Source organism: Astatotilapia calliptera, chromosome 18 (genome assembly GCF_964374335.1).
Source record: "Astatotilapia calliptera chromosome 18, fAstCal68.1, whole genome shotgun sequence".
Taxonomy (NCBI): domain Eukaryota; kingdom Metazoa; phylum Chordata; class Actinopteri; order Cichliformes; family Cichlidae; genus Astatotilapia; species Astatotilapia calliptera.
Window position 1 is genome coordinate 19,759,555 of NC_137439.1, and position 15,405 is coordinate 19,774,959.

Here is a 15,405-nt window from a genome sequence, read left to right on the forward strand (position 1 = left end):
TCTGTTTTTTTCTGAGAAAATGTGAGATATGGCAAGTTGTTGGGAGTTTGCACAAGCAGGTTTAAACCACTACACTAGTTACATTAAATAGAAAACGACAGAATATATTTAAAGTAATTAATAATTAGTAATTAAATAAAATACACAGCTTCATTTACACAGCAAATATTTTTCTTGGGAACAAATGGGTTAGTAACACTTAAGATACGCTAAGACAGCGGTCCCCAACCTTTTTTGCGCCACGGACCGGTTTATGCCCGACAATATTTTCACGGACCGGCCTTTAAGGTGTCGCGGATAAATACAACAAAATAAAACTAGTACCGGTACCAAAAAAAAGAAGATTTATTCATAACACACGTGAAAAGACCCAGGAAAACCAAGTTAACGATAAAAATGATAACAAAATAACGCTGAAAACCGATAAAAACCCTGAAAACCATACATTTCACACCTGAGCCTCAACTCTCGTGGCCCGGTACCAAACGACTCATGGACCGGTCCGAGGCCCGGGGGTTGGGGACCGCTGCGCTAAGACACTGATAGCATCTAAGTTTAAGCTATGAACACAATTGGACCTTAGGTATGCAGCATTTACTTACAATATTTAGTGTTTAGTTATGTTGTGTACCAGGTTTTTGTGTTTTTAATGACTAAATATGAAAATCTAATGAGCACTTCATGTGTCTTATGCAGATATCAGTTGTTAACTGGTAGCTAGCCAATTTAGCTGTTATCTAACTCTTAACATTAACAATCAAGTAAAAAACACTAAATAGTGTAGCCTCACCAGTTTGTTGTTTTTTATGAGTACCCTTTTGTGACATTGCCTGGTGACATAAATTGAAATTATATTTGCTTTACCTCATAGGAAACCTCAATTGACATTTTAGCTACAGTTTAGCTTAATTAGCTAACTGGTTGGAAAAGAGACAAACTATGGACTATTCCTAAAACATGAAAACATTCATAACTTCCTCACAACTATGAAATGAAAATGAACAAAAGTAGTCTCTGAGAATAAGAGACTGGACCAGTATAATCTCAGACCCTTCCAGATGCCTGTATTATGCATTAGCTCACCATACTCAGGGTGTCTCTCCCTTATCTGGAATCACTTAGCCTAACATTGGCAATCAATGAAGATGGTTTTTCAAAGGAAGATGAAACAGATGAGAAAATATGAAGTCTGAAAGCAACACAGCAGTGTATGAGAGTAAAAAAACCCAAGAGTAATATCATATTAACAGTATGTGGATTAAGTGCTTTAGTCTGTAAGACTGGAAAACAGCAGCAATATTAATAAAGTTTTTCCAGGAATGAGAGCCGGTGAAAATGCAGATTGTGTAAGTTAACAGATTCATCAATATTAGCAGCTCTATCATTAAGACATGGGAGAACCTGATGGATTATAAAAAGTATTACATTAAATCAATGTTTAAAAGCAGCTATTAGGTACTAGTTGATCTCTAACCTGAAACTACAGGTAGCATATCATATTAATTATAAGTCACCTTACCCGTTACCATATATCCTGGTAAGAAATGATCCACCTTCACAGTACTGTAAACTCAGGGTTAATCCTGAAGTCACCCAGATAAGATTAAACCCTGCTTCATAATACAGGCCTCAGGTCTCTGTATCTCATTTACAAACAAACTTTCAAAGAATCTAAGACTTGAATTCTTCGCTGCGGGAGATTTTATACTGACCTTGTCACATTTTTGGATGACCGTTTCCATCTCATATGGTTTGGCACACAAACCACAGATGATTTTTTTGTCTACTAAAGCAGTAGCTTTTTTTAATGCTTAACTTAGTTGGCCATCTTCTGGCTTTGGCTTTGCAGTGAACTAAGGGACTTAGTGAGCATATTTCTCAAGCTACCCAGTTGTTTCCTAACCTTATTTATGAGTTAAAGTAATTGGATACTCTAGCATTTAGACCTAATGGATATTTACATGACATGAAATTGAATTAGTGGAAACTGCAGGCAAATGCTCTCTAGTAAATGACAAGCCCGAAGCCTTAACCTTAGATGAGTTTTATTTTACCATTCTCTTGTGTATTTGGAGGAGAGACCGGTTCCTCTTTGTTTAGGCCTTTTTAGTAGAATAATGAGAATTGGAGGAACAAACTAACAGAATAACAACTGCATAAAGCATAGTAGGCTACCAGTCATGCAATCAGTCTGTCAGTCATTAAACTGTTTACAGTGTTAATGTTCTCCTGTCTGTGGCGAAGTCATAATTATCACACTAATGCGGAGTTCCCTGTGGTGAGTCAGTGTGTGAAAACCTGACAGGTGAGGGGAAGTTGAGGTGGAAAGAACCTTTTAAGAAGAAAACTGTCACACATCAGGTCACTTCACTCTGCTCTCCTGATGTAAGAGGACAGGTATTCCCCTGGATGAAGGCCGTTAGTGCTGTTAGTGGACAAATGAACTCAAAAGAGACAAAAGGTCCAGGGCTGGCCTCCCTGGAGGGAAGTCTCAGAAATGAAAGGCTGGTAGCTTCATTTTTTTTCATAGAGTCATAGATGCGTTATTAAAAGCACAAACACAGGATGAAAAAAAAATACAGGAGTTTTTAAGATATGGCTTATGCATGTATGCAGTCAGCATGAAGCAGTGCACCTTCCCTGTGAGGGACACACCCCCCACATCTGAAATTCTTCATCTGTGGTCTCAGACCGTGTCAAGTCATTTCTCACTTGCACACAAAAGAAGATCATGTCAAGAGTCGAGGCGTTTAGGGACACAAACCTCCGCTCGCTGCTGAGGGAGCTGCGAACTGACATCGCTATGGCTGTGGATGACCCTTTCCCCCTGGTCTATGGTTTGGCGGACAAAAACATCATCACAGAGCAGCTGCTGAAGGTAAGAAACTGAACAGAGATTGGATATCCGTATTAATTGTGTAAACCTTAATTTTGATTTGAAATAATTTTTTTATGCTACTTTAAGCAAGTATCGGGCTGCTTCCATTAAAGGATATCAGTGCTGAACTTTCAGTCTTCAAACTCATTAACTTAATGTGTCTATAGGAGACTCTGGAGAAAGAGGCTAGAGAAGGCATCCACAAGGCCATGTACTCCCTCCTGTCCTGGGTGTTGGAGCAGAGCAGATCCACTGTCCAGGCCTTCTTGAACAACTTATCCAAAGACTATAATCTGGACAGCTACCCCAGGCTGCAGACCCTGCTCACTAACCTGGATTCCCGTATGTGACACACAGTTTACGACAAAACATTTGTCACACACAAATAAATCTACATCTATACACTTGTTATAGGCATGAATGTCATAATCATTTTGTCATGGTGATTGACACGATAAGTTCATGATTCCTATTAAGGAATAAACTATTGTTCTCCCACGGTGGAATGATTGTACATCATACATCTATTGTGACTTCAAAATGACAAGAATTGAGTGCACAAGTTTTACTTTATGTTAGATTCACACAGGCTCAAATATATGGATCCGTACACCCCCATTAATATTTGGTTAAGTGCCCCTCAGCAAGATGCACCTCGACCAGATGCTTTTGGAAGCCATCTGGCATAATTCTGATGGGATGTTTGAATGGTGCTCTTGGCAAATTTGGAAGATTTTATTAAAATTGGCTGGTTTCCTGGCAACCCGGCTTTTAAGCTTAGCCCACAAATTTATTGGGAATTTTGGAAGGTCAGTATCTTAATGTTGGCTTGTTTTTATCTATGCTAAAACCATTTTGTGTGTGTGTTTGGAAAATTAAATTACGTCCAAGTTTCAACCATCTAATTCCCAATTTGAGGTGAAGTCAAAGAATTTGGATGTAGTCCTCCTCTTCATTATTCCATCCACTCTTGAAATCTGTCATTACCACTGGCAGCAAAACAGCCCCAGAACATGATGCCACCACCATGCTTGATAGTTAGTACAGTGTTCTTAGGTTTGAAAGCCTCACCTTTACTCCTCCAAACATACCTCTTGTCACTATGGCCAAGTAGCTCAATCTTTGTCTTGTCTTTTGCCAGACCTTAGTAAAGTGGTCACCTGAATAACTTGTCCCTATGTACAATTGTCTGAATTTATCTTGGAATCTGCAGCTGTTTAAAAATGGCTGCAAAAGACAACTTGTGTAAATCTAATAGTCTCCTTATTAGAGTTCCTTGGACTTTCCAGTCTTATTGCCAACACAATGAGTGCTGTCAAACAAATCCTTTTTAAAGAGAACTAGTAGTCAACCAGTTAATAGGTGAGTATATGTATGTATTTTGGTCTGTATGTATACTTTTGAACCCATGTGAATTAGAGAAATATAAATAAATAGTTTCTAGTGCTCACTATTCTTGTTTAGATTTTTTATCTGTTTATTTAGAGTCAATAAAGATGATGTACAGTTAAAAGAACAGTTCAAAGAAATCATGAAAAGACCAAAATTCTATGACGTTCCTGCCCATGATGAGCGTCTGAGGATCCTCAGAAGAATACTCTACTGTACCAGTGTCAAATAACATTCAGCACAAACTGACATTCCTCAGATTTTTTTCTATTTTTTCTTATTAATTTACAAAAGCAATAAAACCTCAGTTGCATCTGTTGCACCAGAGCTGAAAACAGTCTCTCGGGACAATTTTCTGTCACATTTAGACTCTAATGGTTTACATTGTTGCTGATTTTGTTTGACAGGAAGGGAGACTGCAGGTTCCAAACATGAAAACAGACCATCTGGAGGTCACAAACCTCCTCACAGTAAGAAGAGGAGCCATGCAGATCGAGAACTGAGCTCCCAGCGGTCACAGTATCATGCCAAGACAACCGATGGAGGAGGTCATCTCCCATACTGCACTTGCTTTGTATCATAATAGGCTTATTTTGGCAATCAAAAGATACATAGGCTTCACAAAGAATTAACCTGGAATACTCTAAAACGCACATGACTTTGCTGTCTTCATTATAAGGTCTTATCTACTCTGTTTAAGGAAGTAAAGTGAAGCTCTACAGAGTGAAGAGTGAAGCTCCTGGCTCCAAGCTGCCATCTGAAAACAGTAATTATCATAAAAATAAATATATTAAATACTTTTATGCCACGAATACATAACCAAACCTATTTTCTGCTTCAGGTGTGCAAGTACTGTCTTCCACAATCCAGAGAGGAGTCCACCTGCCCTCTTCATCCTCGTCCTTCTCGGTTCCCTCCACGGATCCCCCAGTCAACCATGATAACCAAGAAAAGGTGCATGTTATGCAGGCATATTGTTTGGAAGGTAAGTCATATAATGAATATGTGAACTTCTTTTTTCAGAAAACTGAAGCAACATCAAACTATGAATGTGAAAACACAGACCTAACTAAGCTTTAACCTTTATGCAAGATTTTCCCCTTTAAAACCCACTGTCATTTAACAGGGGCCACCAGAGAGCCCATTAAAGCTGGTGGGGGTCCGTCAGAGGAGACAAATGCATCAAAGTCCAAGTCTGCTAAGAGCACATTTCACCACCAGGTGGAGACAGCCACACGCATGGTAGACGCTGTAATCCCCTCACTCTTAAATAAAGTTGCTTGTGCTTTATATGAATGTGGGTGCCTGCTTATCTATGTTACATTTATCGGCCTGTGTTTAGATTCATTACAATGATGATGAGTGTACAGTGTGTAAGGATGGAGGGGAGCTGATCTGCTGTGACGGTTGCCCTCGAGCTTTTCATCTGGCCTGCCTTGACCCTCCACTCTCGTCCATACCAAGGTGAAGAATAATGTGCTGGTGTGCCGAGATGTTTTTTTTGCTTTGAGAAAGAGGTTATAACGTTACATTATCTGCAGTGGCTCTTGGCAGTGTGAGTGGTGCCGTGGACACAGGGTGAAAAAAGAGAAAGCACAGCTACCCTTACAAGTAAGTTCCTGAAGGAAGGAAGCAGGAAATGTGCACATACTGAATCCACTGAATAACCTACAGTACTGTGAAAAAGTCTTCAACGACCCTCATTTCTTTATATTTTGCTAGGAAAATGGGGAATGGTTTCAGCAATTTGTTAAAACATGAGCAAACATACATAGAAATGCAGTAATGCAGTCAATATTTGGTATGACCTTTATTCTTCAACACAGTCTGAACTCTCTTAGCCAGCCGTCTGGTATTTTCTTTAAGTAGTCTTCAGGAATAGTTCTCCAAAAGTTCTTCTTGAAGGTTTTTTTTCTTCTGATTTTAGCTGCTCTGGGCTCTGGTCTGGCTAATCCATGACTGATAATGTTGCATTGTGTGTTTTTTCAATCCAGGTGTGCATTCACTGCATTGGCAATGTGTTTGGGATCATTGTGATGATGAAATATTATCCTTTTCTCGATCAGACACTTTCCAGATGGCACTGCATATTGGATCAAAATCTGTTGCTACCTTTCTGCATTCAAGATTTCAACATTTTTGACAAGATTCCCAACACCACTAGCTGAAATGCAGCACCAAACCATGACAGAGCTTCCACTGTGTTTTACAGATGGCTATAGACACATTGTTGTACCTCTATCCTGACCTCCTCTGTACATGATGTGAACCAGACGTTTTAGATTTGGATCACTCCAGGACACCCGTGGTCTTTGGCTTTCTGTCATTTAAAATTTTTTTATTTAGCATACCTCTCTTTTTCCCTTCCTTAAGAACTGCTTCTTGACAGCCACTGAGACCATTTGCATCTGCTGCAGATAGTTTTTTGGGCCTGACATTTTTTCTTTTGTCCTCCACTTGTCGATTGCTTTTTAAGGACACACTGCGCACCATGCTGAGATATGCCTGGTTTTTGGCTATTAGCTTTTGGGGAATCATCTTGTTGGTGCAAAAATGTGCTATCTTCAGCATTTTTCATAGATTCAGCAAAAGAAATGAACAAATTATGTGACTAGACTGAAAATGAGTAAACAAAAAGCAGCTGAAGAAAACTTTAAAAGGCCTTTGGAAAGCCTGGAGAGCTATTGCTCAAGGCCACCAAAAATTCCTAGAAAGTCTGGGAGTCTTGCGAGAAAAACATAAAGAAGTGAGCAGCGGCCCAAGCCTCTGAGTCACCCCTAGTACTGACTAGTACTGTGTGGTCATTTTTAAATGTGAGAATCTTTCTGCTCATAGCAACTTATATTTTCAGTACGTTTCATGTGTAAAAGAAAACTCATGGCTCTCACACCCTGTCTGGTATTTCCAACTTTAGTAATTTGTATTTACGTAGTTCAGGATAATAAGTCACAGTAAAACTTGAAGACTTGTTTACAAAAAAAAGTTTTAAGGGCTTTGGTAAACACTGATGCTTTTTCTAGAACTGATCATAGTCTAAATATTTGCATTCAGGCTCTCTCAGCTCATCCTCAGCAAACAAACACAAACTGCAGTAACTCCATCACCGATGTCTCATTCTACTCATCGCTGTCATCCTCCCTCACAAGCGTTACGGCGACGACGAGTGCGTCAGGTGTCAGAAACCAGGTGACCTTCTACATCATTCAGCCATTTTTTTAAATCAGTTCAGCTTCCATCAGCCTCATCCTTTTTCCGCCTCTGCAACATGTAAAAAATAGTCACACTTGATGCATGTATAAATTTGTCTCCAGTGCTCGGGTGGAGAGCTGGTTGGCGTGAGGGAGGTGTGCGGTATTTGCCACCTCGGAGGAGGAGATTTGACCCACTGCTTTCAGTGTCTGAAGCATTTCCATGTAAACTGCCACTTTTCCAAGTAAGAAAACCACTAATTTCTTCTTCTGACTGTAGAAGAAAGATTTTTAGGAGATGACAGAGAGCGTTTCCCCTGAGCCCCTGAAATCCTAATCTCAGCATCATCTACATTAGAAGAAAAAAAACATTCGGGGCTCTCTGAGAACTTCCTGTATGTTGGTATTGACCACCAGTGTGCATTAAGGGTGTGCGCTTTCAATAATCTCTCTTGGGATAATGGTGGCTAATGGATTGTAAGTGGAGCCCTTGCAGCTGAGTAGTGAGCAATGTGAGCGAGGTTCACAATGATTTTACACAACGATAACACAGATACAACAAATTAAAGCCGAATCCATGTGATAAGCTCTCGTGGCTCCTTTTTATGTTGATTAAAAACACAGTATTAACTAAAACCAAGCGATAAGAAGAAAAAGCTTCCCTTTTTTAATTAATTAGGGCCCCAAGTTTCATGTAAACAGTTTATTTTCCCAGCTGGAAGGGTTTGAACAGCTTCCTGTGTCAGAAATGACATATTGATTGAGAGAAACCTTATACACCACGGAAATGTTCACTCAAAGCATTTGTGTGTTTCTAAGAGGGAGGTCCATCTGCCTGTCCTGCTCCAGACTGTGGGGCAGCTCTGCTGAGAGAGAGGCTGAATCCAGAGGCGGGCAGGTGTGTCTCCACATGTACACACCTTGAAAAAGAATTTACAACCTTTATTATCTTAATACCACCGAATACTCTATGTAATCTCTCCTGTGTGTGTGTCTGTGTGTGTTTGTCTTCAGCTTGCACCTCTGGCTCAAAACACACTTAGTCATGATCAAAGCGCCTCCCTCTCTGAGCCCATCCACCATAAAGATGAACTGGACTCCATCCTGGGAGACGTGAGTGGAGATCAGTTACATGTCGATATCACAGATGCAGGCAGGGTGCAACAGTTCACGTCAGACACAAGATGACTGTTTCCTTATCACAGAGACAGTCAGTGAGCTGTCGGGGTAAACAAAAAGCACCGAGGACAAAACATTAGGCGATTTGGAGCAGCTTGTCCTGATGTTGTTAGCTGTGATTTTGGGCCTGAAATATGTGCACAGAAGTTTCACAGATGTGTACAGATGTGTGAGTTCTTCTTGGCTTCACTGGGCTCACAGTCTTGATTTGGGTGCCTCTGTTTTTAGCCCCTACCTGCTGACTATTTAAATAATTTACAATTCAGAAGCTAAATTTTTGAGTTACAGTGAACTCTAAGAAGGTTTACATTATAGATGGCAGATTGATTGATTAAAGGATTTATATTTACCTAATATGTTACTAAATCTATGACAAATAGACAAATAGGTGTTCAGCAGTTAATCCTATTGTGTTTTCTTCTCTTCACTGCAGCAGAGCTCCATTGATGGCATCTTACAGTGGGCTTTCCATAACATGTCTCGTCCTCTTCCAGGCTCTCAGGGATGCTACCAGTGACAGAGAACCAGGAATGCAACACTGTAAATCAGCAATGATGAAATCAGTGTGTAGCTGATTAAAATGAGCTCACTAAATATGGGTGCTGATTATTTGCTTCTTTCTCACTGCTTGTTAAAACAATTCGGTGACTTTTGATTGAATGTTTCATACACGAGTCATGTTTTCCACCCAAAAAAATATGAAAGGTTATGTGAGAATAAATCATAATATGAAATGTATAGAAATGGATAGTTGAACCCTAATCATGTATGTAGAAGATCTGAATGTACAACACGGTGAACCTTGAAGCAGATGGTCTACAGCAGCAGACCAAACCAGGTGCCACTTCTGTCAGCTGTGAACAGAAAACTGAGACTACAATATTCACAGGTTCACCAAGATTGAACAAAAGATTGGAATAACATTGCCTCATCGTATGAGTCTCGAATTCTGCTGCAACATTTAGATGATAAAGTCACAATTTGGGGTAAACCACAATAAAGCATGCATCCCTCTTGCCTTGTATGCCTGCCATGTAACAGTTCAGGCTGCTGGTGGTGGTGGTGAAATGGTTTGGGGGACATCGTTTGCACACACTGGGTCCCTTATGGACAGTTGAACCTTGTTTAAACATCACAGCCTACCTGAGTATTGCTGTTGGCTTAGTTGCAGCATACCCATCTTCTATGACTGCTTCCAGGAAGATAACACCTGTCACAAAGCTCAATTCACCTCAAACTGGTTTCTTGAACATGACAATGCTCTCAGTGTACTCAAATGGCTTCCACAGGCACCAGATCTCAATTCAATAGAGCCTCTTTGAGACATCATGGATGTTTAGCCCACGAATCTGCACCAACTATGTGATACTATCAAGTCTGTATGGACCAGAATCTCAGAGGAATGTTTCCAGCAGCTTGCTAAATCTGTGCCATTGAGAATTAAAACAGTTCTGAGGAAAAAAAAAAAAAAACGGGTCCAGCCAAATACTGCCTAATCAAATGCACTTAATAAAGTGGTCATTGAGTGTATATAACCCAAGCCAAGCTCACTGACCTCAGTGCTGTGTGTATGCACCCATTTGCCTCCAAGTTTCCATGGATTTCAGTGCACTTCTCTGATGACATACTGCTTTATTGTGATTATTGATGGAAAATATGCACTGTGCAATAAAACCACTGGCCTGAAACTCCTGATTTAACATTGGACCTGTGACAAGTTACAGCTGCAAAATTAGCTTGTAATGCTGCTCTTGCATTAGCTACTCTTGGTCTTAACTGATAAAATAAATGTAGTTACATAGTTAAATACCAATACCAGCCTTTCCATAATGCTTTGCCTACTCTTTAATCTTTTAGTTCTGTCTTATTTTCCCTGAATACTAACCTCACGACTCAGCACTTGCGTGGGAGACATGGCAATGGGCCACTGATATCTCTGCTCATACAGATTGACCCTAACAACTGTTTGTCAGACTCGTCATACGCACATACGTATCTGCATACACACAAGTGTGTGCATTTTGGCTCTAAAGAACCGCAGGTGCTGTACTTTAATGTGTTTATACACACAGGGAAACTAGACAATAGTATGCTAATTTCAAGTCTCCGCACCTTATTTTTCCCTGCAAATCACAGACAGATGTGCTTATACAAGAAGAAAGTGTGTTATAGTAAATTAATACCCACATGCACACATGCACAGTGGTGAAACACAAAGAAAAACAGACAATGTAAATGTCTGCATGTGCCCAAAGTCATTTTCTCTCACTGCTTTGGATCTGCAGTTGAATTTACATTCACACGTTACGCCACATGGTTTCAATACAATGAGGTATGCATGCCGAGAAATGCCTCGATTTAACAGGAATTCCTTCAGGACTATATCACTTCAGTGAGGAATGTTGTTTTTGTCATGCTATTCATGAGTTTTAGCATGACTGCCAGAAGGATGGAGCTCAGCCAGGCAAATTTTTCTCCCCTCGGTATTCGGTTGCCATGGCTCAGAGCTCCTACAGACCCAAAACAGAGGATGAGAAACATGTTCTTTTCAGTGTGTGTGTGTGTGGTTGGATCTGTGAATGTACAGCTCTGTTTATTTATCAGCCTGCTTTCCAAATAGTTCATGAAACATCTTGCATACTTGAGGCCTCTGTGCCTTTGTAGGCAAGTCAATATCTGACATGGAGAAGAGAAAAAGTTTGCGAGAAACATTTTATGCCTGGGAATGTCAAATTCTGGCACTGCTGCAGGTTTTCCATCTTAATTTTTACAGTGTAAGTAATGTTTTTACTTGAGGTTTACTAACACACCATCCTCCTGGGGGTGGGTGCAAGCCACATAAAAGACCACATGGAAGAAACTGATAAAACATTCAAAGAGCTTTTCAGTCCAGGGGGGGAAAAAAAACACCTTCTCGCCACTAGGTGGATCCCACCTGTTTTTGAGGCTTTGTACGGGAACATAATTCTCACCGCAGCATGATAGCAGGAAGTAGGCTATTTTCTCCCACAAAACAATGTTTGAGCTTGTAGCGAAGTGGGGACTGCCGAGATTTGATCTTAGGCTAAGGCACCATTTCCCCATACAAGTGATAACATTACAGCAAAAATAGATTTCAGATGGAGATACTCTATTGTTGATTCTATTTATGTCACAGCTGTAACTGTTGGTGACTTGTAAAATCAGCATTACGAAAGGTGCATGGTGAGTTTGTGAAACATTTTCTGCTGTTTCAGACACTGAAAATACCTCAGGCCACCGAACTCAAGAAATATTCACGCCCAAAATTTAAATAACAGGATTACATGTAAATTTTCCATGTAATTTAAGAAATCTGCTAAGAAGTCATATTTTTGTGTAAAATCACACAGATGTTTGGTGTGTCTGTTATCTACTGAGTAGTGTTGTGTTATAATGGTCTGATTGTGTCTCATCTCCTGTGTTGCATCATATCTCTTCTCAAGTTTTACATACCGTTTTTCTTGCTTCACGGCATTCCTATATGGCGTCTAATGAGGAGGAGAGGTCACAGACGTTATCTGGAGTATTAGTAATGTGTTGTTTAAGGCTTAGGTCATGGCCTTATTATGTCTGCTTCTCAAAAACCTCAAACACTGGACCATTGTTTCGCTATTGGTAGCAAGCTAAACAAATATTAAAGATGTTTCTTTATTCTAAGCCGCTGTAATTGTGTCACTGTTTCATCACACTTGTATGGGAATGTTTTAGCGTTTATTTGGCGAGACTGGATGTTTCTCAGATGAGAGTTTTACGTTTTTGAAAGTAGTTGAGCAATGATTACAAAAACAAATAGGCGCAAGAATCGTGTCTACACCCACTTTTCTGTGTCAATCAGTGTGAAGTCAAAAGGTTAAATTGTCTAAACACACGCATCCTGTTACAACTACGTTCATCACAGGCCAGGAATTCTTTGGAAAAATATGATAAGTGAAATTCCCACGCTTTGGGCATCCTCTCTCTTTGGACAAGTTAAAGTTGTGGGCAGCTTTCCAGCGTGTGTCCCTGCTGGGCCATGGCAGTCCAGGTCTAAAGAGCTGAAGCCTCTGCGACTTCCAGTCATGACCCTTCGCTCTTTGTTCGCACTATTGTTATGGGCAGGAAATTGCAAGGGGCCCTGCTCAGGTTTGGCATGAAACTTCGGAGCAGAATGTGCTACTTCTTTAAAACCCTGAGTAACAGCAGCACCACTGCGAATAAAAGAAACCATTTTAACACACTGAGTAATGAGCAACCTTTTAAATGACTAAACTAAGATTGTATAACGATGACCCACGTGAATGTGGGTCATAGTTGTTTATATAGACCTAAACACCCATAGTTTTATCTTCTGATAGGTGTTAACTTCCCCACAGGCATTTTTATTTACAATCTCAAACGCTCATTGTCTTTCATTTGTATGGACTGCTAGGACTGTAAGCTCTGCCCTCTGATTACTGATTTTCTGCCTCACTGACCACTTCATTAGGTAAAACTTGCTAGTACCAAGTTGAGCCCCCTGTCTCTTTCAGAACTGTCTTCAGTCTACATGCACAGATTCAACAAAGAAACATTCCTCAGAGATTTTGGTCCATATTTACATTATAACATCACACAGTTTTTCCAGCTGCACATTAATGATAAGAATCTCCTGTTACACCACATCCCAAAGGTGCTGTATTGGATTGAGATCTGGTGACTGTGGAGGCCATTTGAGTACAATGAAATCATTGTCATGTTCAAGAAACCAGTTTGAGCCTTGAGACATGGTGAACTTTCCTGCTGGAAGCAGCTGTCAGAAGGTAGCCACACTGTGGTCATAAAGGGAGGAGAACAATACTCAGGTAGTGGTAATGGGGCACAATATGTGTGCCACACATTACCCCACCAGCAGGCTAAATTGTTGATGCAAAGCAGGACGTATTCAAGCTTGGCCAAAACCCTACCACCTGAATTTGAATGTAAGAACAAAAGTTTTAACACTCATCATATCAGGCAATGTTTTTTGATCTTTCATTGTCAGTTTTAAGAACATAAACTGTTGCCTCAAACTCTTATTTTTTAGCCATTCTGTACTTAAGTAAGAGTAAAGATACTAGTGTTGAAAAGTACTCAAGTAAAAGTGAAAAAGTACAGTCTCTGAAATGTACTCAAAGAAAGTTAAAAGCAGCTTTTTGGAGGACATGTCTACTAGCTATTGTTGTGCAAAGCTAACTGAGCCTTGTGATATATTAATGTATTAATGTAATAATAAAATAGTATCAGTAGATGGGAATAATAAAAAATAATTACTCAGGTTGAATCATTTAGTAGAACAGCAGAGCAGAGAAGAAGTAGGACAATTAAAAAAAAACGAAGCTCTATTTTCTTTGCCACTAAACAGGAAAATGTGTACAGTCAGGGGTTACAGTGGGATTCGGTGGGTGGGGGAACTCTAAAACCAGTTTTAATGGCTCAGCCTGAGGAAAAGAACTAACAATGATTTCTATTGAGAGCTCTTAATGTATCAGTTGTGATCAGCTGCTCTTCTTTACAGATTTATACATCTGAATTTAACAAGGTGTAAGCAGATGTTTCATGAGTTCGCCTGTTTATGCTGTCTTATACTAGACAGCCATTGCGTAACAGTCACACACACTGATGTTTACTTTAAATCCATTACAACACAGCAAAGTATGTGAGTATTTTTCATGCAACATAAATCTACCTCAGTTTGCCAAAATGTCACAGTGGACATAGATGGCTTCTTTCACTCCTCTTTCAAACCATCTGTTTGTTGTGCTGTTTGTTGTGCCATGCGCTTGTGAAGTGGCTGACAGCCACTTCACAAGCGCATGGCACAACACAGAAGAGCCACCTCCACAGGACAAGACTCAGCAGTCCATCTGCATCTTAAGGATAAAGGACACTCTTTCGAGGATGCCAATGTTCACATTTTGGACAGAGAGGACAGATGGTTTGAAAGAGGAGTGAAAGAAGCCATCTATGTCCACTGTGAGCGACCATCTTTGAACAGAGGCGGGGGTTTACGACACCAACTCTCTGCCATCTATAATCCAGTTTTGAGTTCCCTTCCCAGACGCCTTAACGCCCACTCACATCCTGGGCCATCTGACCTCAGGAATTCGCATGATAAGGTGGGGCCAGGTTTCACAATGAACACACCCGAAACTCTGGCTGATTGGGACCCACGCCCAGTTTCCCACCTTGGCTCAGGCGATTAGAGGATCATCAGGGGGTCCTTTTGTCCCTCTGTGGGGGGTCACTCCCACTAGGTTTATATCTGGGACTCTCCACCATTTGACCTTAGAACTGAAGAAGCTTCTCGGATGAGAGGTGAAACGTCTTCAAGCAACTTAAAGAAGTCCAGACGCTTTTCTTTGCAAGCTCCTTTGACTACGATGACCTGGATGACTGAGAACCTTCACAGACAACAATGTTGCAACTTTGTGCGGGAGCAGGACGGGAAGAAAACACTATCAGCAGCACCAGAGAGGAGGAAGACATAGTGTGGGAACACAGGACCTGCACTTTCAACACTTTTATTAGGCCTGGGTCCAGTGGACCCGAACACCTTGTATGTAATGTAAATGCGTACAGTATGAGGTCATTGAAAATTAGTTCGGATTTATGTTCTTCACAGAAAATAAGCCAAAGCCAATGAATTTCTGGTTGAAAAAATAATTAATTGTTTAATTTTTCTTTTGAGAAAAACTGAAAACGGGTTTCACAGACCCGAACACCATACAAGGGTTAAATCTAACCTCATTTCCT

The 15,405-nt window shown here is 40.4% G+C and overlaps 1 protein-coding gene across 2 annotated transcripts; it reads left to right on the plus strand.

Moving 5' to 3' along the window:
• The first annotated feature begins 102 nt into the window (after nt 1–102).
• aire (autoimmune regulator) lies at nt 103–10,106 on the plus strand. 2 transcript variants are annotated; one of them, XM_080292256.1, is made up of 13 exons: nt 103–2,878; nt 3,046–3,220; nt 4,675–4,815; nt 4,968–5,033; nt 5,109–5,252; nt 5,394–5,509; nt 5,610–5,731; nt 5,809–5,878; nt 7,319–7,453; nt 7,579–7,700; nt 8,275–8,353; nt 8,470–8,568; nt 9,068–10,106. In XM_080292256.1, the coding sequence occupies exons 1-13, from the start codon at nt 2,732–2,734 to the stop codon at nt 9,149–9,151; spliced, it is 1,500 nt and encodes a 499-aa protein (XP_080148382.1). In that variant the 5' UTR covers nt 103–2,731; the 3' UTR covers nt 9,152–10,106. The 2 variants fall into 2 exon arrangements, with proteins under 2 accessions (XP_080148382.1, XP_080148383.1); XM_080292257.1 differs by having other exon boundaries at nt 9,071–10,106.
• The last annotated feature ends 5,299 nt before the right edge of the window (nt 10,107–15,405 follow it).

Coding starts and splice junctions, on each gene's coding strand:
- aire (XM_080292256.1), top strand. CDS start 2,732: ATGTCAAGAGTCGAGGCGTTTAGGGACACAAACCTCCGCTCGCTGCTG. Junction 5,732..5,808: donor CCACTCTCGTCCATACCAAG/GTGAAGAATAAT, acceptor CATTATCTGCAG/TGGCTCTTGGCAGTGTGAGT. Junction 8,354..8,469: donor CTGAATCCAGAGGCGGGCAG/GTGTGTCTCCAC, acceptor GTTTGTCTTCAG/CTTGCACCTCTGGCTCAAAA.